General features: G+C 42.9%; 1 protein-coding gene across 2 annotated transcripts; it reads left to right on the plus strand.

The window, feature by feature from the left end:
- Nucleotides 1–1,378: 1,378 nt before the first annotated feature.
- hapln4 (hyaluronan and proteoglycan link protein 4) lies at nucleotides 1,379–6,666 on the plus strand. Of its 2 annotated transcripts, none has more exons than XM_012815586.3 (5): nucleotides 1,379–1,728; nucleotides 2,346–2,495; nucleotides 4,098–4,460; nucleotides 4,711–5,013; nucleotides 5,981–6,666. In XM_012815586.3, exons 2-5 carry the CDS (start codon nucleotides 2,357–2,359, stop codon nucleotides 6,343–6,345), a joined length of 1,170 nt encoding a protein of 389 aa, XP_012671040.1. In that variant the 5' UTR covers nucleotides 1,379–1,728; nucleotides 2,346–2,356; the 3' UTR covers nucleotides 6,346–6,666. The 2 variants fall into 2 exon arrangements, with proteins under 2 accessions (XP_012671040.1, XP_031430627.1); XM_031574767.2 differs by having other exon boundaries at nucleotides 2,372–2,495.
- The last annotated feature ends 3,563 nt before the right edge of the window (nucleotides 6,667–10,229 follow it).

Here is a 10,229-nt window from a genome sequence, read left to right on the forward strand (position 1 = left end):
GAATTCATTATAAACTGGTGTTTCTCCAAATACACGGGTTAGGTCTCTTATTACATAAACTAAAATTACGCTTTGCACAAAACTACAATAACATTTTTCAAACATTACCTTTTCCATTAGATCTGTAGTATTTATAAATCAATCATTGATGTTTACTCAGAACCCTTCACTTATAGGACACTGTATTTCTAGGCAACATGTCCAATATATACTATCTGCCCAACCATGACTTCTAAGACTTCCAAAATGTCTGCCCAGATAGTCAAAAAACATCAGGATCAATGATGGCATGGACATTTCCTACAGGCAGTGAAACAGTCACAGATGGGTCTGTTTCAGAGGTACAGTTACAGTACAGTCTTGATTTCACAGGGTTCCAACCCAAGGACCACTCTATGCTATACATCTATTTGATATTTAAGTTGTTGGACATGTCTAAAAGTGGATGTATTCACTTCAAACCATAATGCTACAGCATACAGTGGACCAACATAGTCAAGTGCTTCTGAGTTCAGGTCTTCCCTAACATTTCTGTCCTCAAACGTGTTAGGCCTTGGGCCAATATATACTACCTGTGTTTAATTATCGAACGTGTTAGGCCTTGGGCCAATATATACTACCTGTGTTGAATTAACAGCATGGCAGACAATGATGCAACACAATGTGGAAACTTTACTGTGGCTCTGTGTGCCTGCGCAGTATGCCAGTATGCCCTTTTTTAGCCAGTTTACAGTGCAGTGTCCTTGTCTGGCAGAGTGATTTCTTAATTGAGCATTTATCATTGAAGGATTATTGCTGAGTCTCAAGGTTATGTGTAAGTGTGAAAGATAGGCTAACTATCCCCTCCCCTCATTTTACAGTTGGCTAATGAAAGGTGACGCAGTTCTTGGTGATGAGCTATGGGTAGGCTGTGAATATCTCACCAACCCCAAGATGTTAAAAAAAAAAATCATATGAATACAATACTAACTGCCTTGAAAATTCATTGGTCAACATTTAACTTGATAAAACATAATTTATTCACATTTTGTTCATAACTTATCTGTGCAGTCTAAATAGCCAACGAACAATGAGCAATTCCATATGCGCTTCTTGGGCTTACATTTACATTTAGTCATTTAGCAGACGCTTTTATCCAAAGCGACTTACAAGGATGTATACACACGGCTTCCGTAGGTATCTATATTAATGAAAGAAAAGTTTTTGTTACAGCTTCTCTGTATGTTCAGTTAAACTTTTTTTATTATTATTGTCGACCACACCACAGAAAAAAATATCAGATTGTCTTTTCATATTGGGGTTTACTGAATGTCTAAAATAATGTGATGATTTATATCTATATTAACTTTAATACTGAGCAAAAATTTGACATAAGTTCACGTTAGTCTCACTCGCTGGACTGGGTATATTCTATGTTGTAAAAAGAACACGATTTGAATACCACTGACTGGCTTTCTTGAAGGAGATTCGGTGTGTCACGTCATTATGCTGAAAATGAGGAACAGCATTGCGTTGGTTCCAGCTACCGCACTCCTGTCAGCAGTTCCTCTGTCCTGCCAAAAGAAAAGGGCTATGGGACGAGAAGCAAGAACTGCAGGTGTACAAGACTGAGTCATATGGGACGGTGGTGAAATAGCACGAAACTCCCATCTTCTTACATCCGCAGGGACGCTAACTTCGCACAGACAATTTAAAATCGTAAAACATTTGACTGTTGGCGTTAAAATGGTAAGTTAATGCAATGCATTTGATAATATTTCCGGTGATGCACGTTTTGCAGCAGATATCAGTGTTTGGCCAGTTGCAGTAACCTTGACACTGCGGAATCGCCATCTGCGTCGGGTCACTGGGGATAACATAGTAGCCTACATCAAGGGAGGGCATGCGGCGTAGGGTAGCGTATGATGACATGGGGTAATATGATTCTTCTATAAGCATCGATTGTGTCTCCACATCGGCGCAGAGTACTGCAGTTACAAAACATCCCATCGCTGGATTGAGAGCCCTGTGCTCGCAACTTCACAACATTAGAGTTTCTGACATATCAGCACAGAAACAAGTATACTAATGCGCATTGTGTCAAGGCATGTTGTTAAATAGAATTTCACAATGCTCTTCGTCTCTCTGTGTGTTTCTACGTACATATTGTGCTCAAGGTCTTTTGGGCAGAGCTGCACCCACGTTAAATGCACATTTGCCGTGAGCCAAGTATGAACTTCAGTACAAATGATTCAGCACGATAACATTCACTGAAGCCCCTCCTCAGCTCAAGGGACTTTCTCTTTGCCAGAAAACAGCAGTGTCTTCTCTCAGTGTACGTCTTGACTTTGACCATTGACATACAGATCTGACATCCATGTTTTGCCTAAAGCTTCCTGGGCAGCTGCCAGTGAAGGCACTGATAGTGACCTGTGTGGTCTTCACCTTCACACCACCTGGGATATCCTACCCAGCTGATGCAGACAAGGGAAGAACCAGGGTGGTCCATGTGCTGGGTAAGCCCTTCACCCAGTCTTCTTTAAGCAACAGATCGTTATGTTGTGTCATTGTATTGGAATAGAAAAGAGTTCTCTTTGCATATATCATTTTTATTTCCTTTATATGAGGAGGAATATGCAATAAATAGTGTTTCATGTTAGTGATGAGGATCTACATTTTTCATATATTTTTTGCCCCATTGTTTTGAGTTTCAGTGTCTATGTGAGTTTGTCTCCAGCACACATGCTTTAGTATGTATTGTTCAGACCGTGTTTTTGTCAACTGATTCAATGTCTTTGAAAGACAAGTCATTGAAATTATGTCCTGTTTCCAAGATATATCATCTGTATCATACCATACATTTACACTGAATATGTATTTTGAATATAAATGACTATATAAATATCTCTCTCCACCTTAGTGGCTGTGAAAAACATTCGAACTTGCTGATTTATTTTGCAAGGAGTTACAATTTCTAGCTATGAAAAATGATTGAGGTTCCCCTGAATATCTCTAAAGGCACTCACAGTATGAATCTTTCTAAAGGCAGACTCACAGTATTTGGCTTCGGATGCATTAGACTGAGGTGTTGTTCAGTAGCCCAAAGTGCTCTCTTTTCAAGCCCCAGAAAACATCAGTGCAATCTTGGCTGTACATGCTTGGCTGTACTCAGCTGGCCAACATCTCAATGGCCTCCAAAACCAAATGACAACCACGACGACCTCCAAGCCTCTGGGCCAGGGCAACATGCAGCAAGAGCAGGCTTTTACAGAACAGATGTCCAGCTTGCCCCCGCACACAAGCTGCGAAGAGAAAATAGTCTTTGATCATGGTTGATACAAATCTGTTACTTGCTTTAGGGACCAGTGACTCAGTTATGCTCAAAGTGAGATGTCATGTATATAATGAACAGAAAGCATAGCCGAAGAGTGGATGACCACCTGTCTCAAGTGGTCTGTTGAAATTACGGATGCTTTGAACCTTACAAATCCATGTATACGAGAGTGTGTCATAAGACTGAACATGTAATGTTGACTTTTACATAAAGGGAGACAAGCTATGCTAGAGTATTTCATGTTGTAAGGCTATATGTCTCTCCCTGATGACCATCATCAGAGCCTCCCACACACTCTGTGTTATCCTCTCAGTCTCCCACAGAAGTGCACACAGACATTCAGACATGGGCCTGGTGCTGCCAGACCACACTCACTAGATTTACTGTGGTCTGGACACATTCCAACGAGCCAGAGGTATGGCTAATGAGTAAATGGAAATGGCATGGAAGTAACTGGTTATCTACGTAACTCATTTCAGCTTCACGAAGGGTTTACAGACAAAATTATTTGACTCAGGTAAAGGTCTGGCTTGATTTATATCAAAGCTATACGACCTCCGAAGGTTAAGATGATACTGAGATCAGTTACTATTTATTTTTTGAGGCCATATGGCTGAAAACATCTCAACATCGAGAACATTATAGATGGAGACATTTCTAGGTACCCTTCTAGTGTTCACATAAGCTATCTGTAGCAGCTCTAGCTACAAGAATAGTACACAACGCAAATATCAAGAATGTTCTTGTCTGACTCAGTGCAACTCCTTTTTTTCACTTTTTTCAGAGGATGAGAGTGGCGCAGTGATCGTGCAGACGGCTCCAGGGAAGGTGGTGACGCATCGAGGCGGCTCCATCACGCTGCCCTGCCGGTACCACCACGAGCCCGAAAACACCGACCCGGCCCGCTCCCGCATCAAGTGGACCAAGGTGACAGACGCGCTGCAGTTCGAAGATGTGTTTGTGTCTATGGGTCGACGGCAGAGGGTGTTTGGCTCATACCAAGACCGCGTCTCTCTGGAGCTGGCGGGGCCCGGGGACGCCTCCATCATAATCCACAACGTCACGCTGCAGGACTACGGCCGCTATGAGTGCGAGGTCACCAATGACATGGAGGACGACACAGGGTTTGTTAACCTCGACCTTGAAGGTCAGGACTGGGATCATTTGTATGGTTTGATGAGTGATGTAATAGTACAATGGTCTTAGTCTCGCCAATCCAACTGCTTGTATGGTTGGATTGTTAATGAAAAGTATCATGAGGACCCTACATTACATTTTAATTAAAAATGTTTGTTGTCATTTTAGGCTAATTTCATTTCATGGTTTGACAATTGATGATGAATAACTTTGGTTTCATTCAGTGTCAGCAGCTTATGTTCTATCCAATGTGTTCCCAGGCGTTGTGTTCCCGTACTACCCCAAGATGGGCCGCTACAGGCTGAACTACCATCAGGCTGAGGAGGTGTGTCAGGAGCAGGACGCCATCCTGGCCTCCCACGCACAGCTCCATAAGGCCTTTTTGGACGGGCTGGAGTGGTGCAATGCTGGTTGGCTGGACGACGGCTCTGTGCAGTACCCAATAGTCCACCCCCGGGACCAGTGCGGCCGCAAAGACTCCCCCCCCGGGGTGCGCAACTACGGCTACAGACACAAAGATGATGAGCGCTACGATGCTTTCTGTTTCACTTCCAAACTCAATGGTAAGTGTGGCAAAACCCGGGGGAAATGGGGCATTTCTTTGTCTTTTGTTGTTATCTCCAAGGCCTTAAGGTCAGTGCATTTGGATCATGCTTTATGGATTTGGCTCCAAACCGTAGAGAGACGACTGAGTTGGCTGCTCCAGCTTTTATCTTCCCATCTACCAGACTGTTAGGGTAAACGCTAGCTTCTGAAAACAGCTAGTAGCATGACCATAGGTCTTAAAAGGGTATTACTAAGACCAAAGAGGTCTTTTTTACCATGAGCCACAATTAGTCTTCCAGTTGACCAGAATGACCTTAATGTCAGTGGAGACTCAAAAATAACTGAATAATTGCATCTGTATTTCTTAGTATTTCATTCATTTTTATCTTTAGCTCCTTGATGGAGAGAAAGTGGCATAAAAACAACATCCCTAAGTGGGTTATGATAAAGGGCATTCTGTCCTGAAATAGCCACACTTTGAGCAGTTGTGGGGGCGATAACCCCACTGTACTGACCAGCTGGAAGTCATTTAGACTGTCCTTTGGGAAAGTGTTCCATCTGTAATGGGCAGCGGTCACACAAACAAACACAAAATCGATAGCCGGGGCAGCCACCACCTCTGCCGCAGAGCTGTTTGCTGGAAGGGTTTCTGTCAGGTTTCCTGACATGGTCACCCTAATCAGCGCTAGCACCTCCAATGAAAAACTTTCTCTCTGTTCTCCATTTCCTTTATGCAATAGTAGCACATTTGGGAACACAAAGGCGTGTAGTTATTTGTTATTTGTAGTTATTTGGACATGTCATTTAAAAGGGTTTGCTATGGTTAGACTCCAACACTAGCATCCTCCTGTTGAATGGGAATAATTCTGCCCTGCCTGTTAAGATGAGTCACACTTGTGAGGGCATTTTTTGTTTGTTTGTTTGTCGTTTGTTTTCCAAGAGCTTGTGATACTACATGCCTTGCCTCTAACTTGTGTGTATCAGGGCGAGTTTACTTCCTGAAACGCTTCAAGAAGATCAACTACTTGGAGGCAGTGAAGGCATGCCAGCGGGACGGCGCGGCGGTGGCCAAGGTGGGCCAGCTCTACTCCGCCTGGAAGTTCCAGTTGCTGGACCGCTGTGAAGCCGGCTGGCTAGAGGACGGCAGCATCCGCTACCCCATCGTCAACCCCCGGGCGCGATGTGGGGGGTCGGATCCCGGCGTGCGCAATCTTGGCTTCCCCGACAAGAAGTTCCGCCTCTACGGGGTGTACTGTTTCCGCAGGAACGACGAGAGAAATGATATTGAGCCGACCACAAAAGGGGTGAAGATGAGCAACAAGCCCACCAATGCCACCAGAGCCGTTTAAGAGTGAATCACAATGTTGCATGAGACTACATGGCTTTTAAAATGTTCCCGAAGGCAACTGACCAAGCTGATGTATATCCTTGCTGACAGCTTACACTTAAGCACTGCTGGCTTAAAGTACTGCTTAAAGTAGATTCAGTACTTTCCTCATTTCGCCAAAAAAAGATTTCAGTGCTTCAGACGCAAACAGGTTACAGCTTTAGCCGCCTATACCTACTCTGGCACACACTTCAGATGACAGGCTATTTAATTGAGATATTTTTTTTTTCTCCCGCTCATGGAGAGAGGAGGATGTTTGTGCTTGGTGTTTTGTTTAGTTGTGTTTTTTAAGCTGTCCCTGAGCAACATTAATTTGCGCGGCGACAGGCAGGGAGACAATTAAGCGAATTATGTAATGATTGGAGCACATTTAGCATGACCCCCCTTCTTCTTCTGTTCTCCCTCTCTCTCTTGCTCTCTCTCTAGCAAGCCTGAAAAAATAGTGCAGAGCTTTGAAGCACAAATTCAAGCCTAGCCTGCGTGTTCTGCAGGTATTGCCATTAGATGTGCTTTGACAGGGTGTGCTGCTGGCATCTTTCCTATGAGCTCCTCGTCACAGCAGCCATTACCATCTGATTGCCATTTGTAGAGTGCACAGCATTTGGAACTGCAGTATACACTTGCTCTTAGAAATATATATATTTTTATGACAGATTTTAGAAGATGATAGTGAGAGTCTCACAACAAGCATGTTTGGAGTAAACACCCATATAGTAAAGAGGCTGCACATGATGGAAACAGCTGAATGTCATTCAACTCTGTAGATGCGTGCCTACCTCATCTAATGTACATCATGATGAAAACAGCTGAATGGCATTCAACTCTGTAGATGCTTGTCTACCTCATCTAATGTACATCATCGCATTAGAGGTCAACAGTTGCACTATTCATGAGACTGAACTGGCACAATTTTTGGTCTATACTGCATTTTTGGATGGATTAAAATAGTTAAACTTTATCACTCTCATCTTGCTTGTTTATGTCTTTTCATGGGAACAAAGAGCCTTCTTTAACTGCCAGTCTGAAGGAATGACAAATTAAAAGGAAAGCCATTTAAGCCTGGCCAATTACCATGGAAGTTCCAGAATCTTCCACTGGCCTCTGGCATGTCACTATGCTTCAGGCACTCCCCTTGTAAGATGGTGCTTTCACTGGAATCAGGCTAAAGAAAAAACTCATAAAGAAAGAAACACAAGAAAATCAGTGACTGTGCCAAACCAACAGTGGCCATCTTCATAGCAACAACCTCGGTTGCCTGAAATCAGTTTAAAGGATGACTGAAAACACAAAAAGGATGTCATAAATGTGTGGCTAAAACATTAATCATGTGAATGTATTAATCTGTGAAAAAGCATGTAAGCATTTGCCACTTCAGTCTATCGGTCCCTCACTTTTCAAAAGAATTGTAGCAGAAATATAAGTGTTACAGGGCAGAAAGAATGTTTTTGTTGTAAATACATACAATTACCTTTTTATCTGTGCCTGTGTCCAAACTGGACAATTGAAAAGCTAACGAATTATTGAAGAAATGCTGTGTATTCATATTTGGCTGAACACACCATATATAGGTCAAACAAATTGTAAAACATGGTACATCAACAGACTGGTTTACACAAGGCAGAAATCATGCCACAATCAGGCCTGCTACACAAGTGTGCAGTTGAACCTCACAAATCACAAAAGGGTTTTCTTCTCCTCATATTATGAATATTTATGTAAATCACTGTGACATCCGTTCTCTCTCTCACACAGATTGCTGTAAGGCCGGGATTTTGGTTATTTCTTTTACTACAAAAGCCACACATTTAACAATATCTCATTCCATGTTGATGGATAGGATGGATCTCAGTGGATAGAGGTCTCCTAAAGAAAATATGACCCTGCAAAATCCACACATTTTGTCAACAAACTAAAAGAGGTACACACTCAATTCATAACTTTGACAGGGCCAAAAGATTATGAATGCTGAAATGTAACGGGCAACAGAACTCGACCTATCTGAGATTATGGCCCATACGCTGACCTATCTGAGATTATGGCCCATACGCTGACCTATCTGAGATGATGCTCCATACACTGACCTATCTGAGATTATGGCCCATACGCTGACCTATCTGAGATGATGCTCCATACACTGACCGTCAGAGCACACTGTCATGACACTTGAAGGGCTTTTCATTCCACTCCCTCTTTTTTCTCCAGACAAAAATGAAATTAGGTGACCTCATAACAGTCGGGTGCATCCTGTGAATGAACACAACGCGGAGTAGAAAGAGCGAGACGTAAGCACTCATCTGTGTCTCATTTGTCAACAACTGACAGGGTCAAAGCTCAAGATTTAGAAGTCACAGCAGAGGACCCAGACGACAGAGTATGTGAAGGCGAGTGGAAATCTTAAGTCGACATATTTAGTCTGGAAATCTGGTATTAGGCATGTGTAGGCTCATGCTCGAGCAGTGCTATTTGTAGACCTTGTAGTATATACATTGTAGTCTTGCACATTAGAAACGGTTGGTAGACAAGACTAATGGAAAAAGATAATTCTTTATAATTGCCCCCGGCAGAAGTATTTCCATTGCCTCAAATGCGGAAAGCGTGAAACCGTTAATGAAGCATTAGGAAGACAAACGAATCTGTGCATATTGGCCCCGTTATACACGTTTCCAGCTCACAGGATTCTGTCTGTGTTTATTCAACTGCTCTTTGCCTCTCTGCCGATCCCACTGTCTGCTTGCGACTTGGAGCCGTCACGCCCGCAGATCAAGAGCGAACACACTGCGTTCTGCTCACTGGCCTGTTTCGAGGAGCCAGATTAGAGTGGCGCACGGAAGGCGGCAGGTTAATGGAACAATTTAGAGCTTTTCTTGGGGAAGGAGGCTGGGAGTGGACCACAAGGTGCACAGCCGCTGGTAAGAGGTGAGGAATTAGGCCGGCTCAGTTAAAAGGCACACAGAGGCGAGAGCAAGAACAGAATGCCTAAGACACAAACACAAAGACTCCTACTGATCCAAAGGGGGGAAGGTCAGCCAGGCAGGACAGACTGCATTTCCAGACAATGTGAAAGGAGAATCAATCAACTCTTTAAGTCAATGTTTTTGTAGTTGATTTCAGGAGATACTGTATGTCAGACATGCAGGGGTGTTTCTAGGGACTCTGGAGGCCCCAAGCATACACACACTCAAACACACACACACACATCTAGAAAGGGCATCATTTAAGCAAACCTTTTGTTATTAAGTAGTCTACCAAACAAAGTGCATACTGGTAGTATACTGGATGTAGTGACTGGCATGTTTAATAAATAAATAAGTATATAAATAAGTAACCTAGTAACGAAATAGGATATACCATTGTATGAACCAAAATGTGTGTGTGTGGACTGGACACCTTATACAGAATAGTGCAAGAAGATGTTTTGGATATTTGGAATAAATTGATCCTCCCTTCATTTGGCCCATCTGTGGAGACATCTGCTTACTGGGGTGCAATATGGAACTTGGCTAAACAAATCTCCTTTAGACAAAAGAGCATAGATGTATGACCTGCTAGCTTTGAAAACTGATTTAATTTCTATTGGTTTGAACAGATCAATGCTAGCACAGTTCTCATCTATCAATAGGCCTGTTTGTAAGACCGTCATGACATTCTTAATCCACAGTCTTGGCTACATCCTAAGTAAGGCTAAAGCTTAGTAGACTGTCAGACCAGAACAAGCATATTCCATACAAAGCGAGTATTCACAGTGTTGTTGCACTGTAGCCTAATCACAAAGGTATTTCACAAGCTAATGGTATAGGGGCCTCAAAGGGGGTTTCTCGACATGTCATTGCAGTCTCCTGAACGAAA

This window comes from Clupea harengus, chromosome 10 (genome assembly GCF_900700415.2).
Source record: "Clupea harengus chromosome 10, Ch_v2.0.2, whole genome shotgun sequence".
Lineage (NCBI taxonomy): Eukaryota > Metazoa > Chordata > Actinopteri > Clupeiformes > Clupeidae > Clupea > Clupea harengus.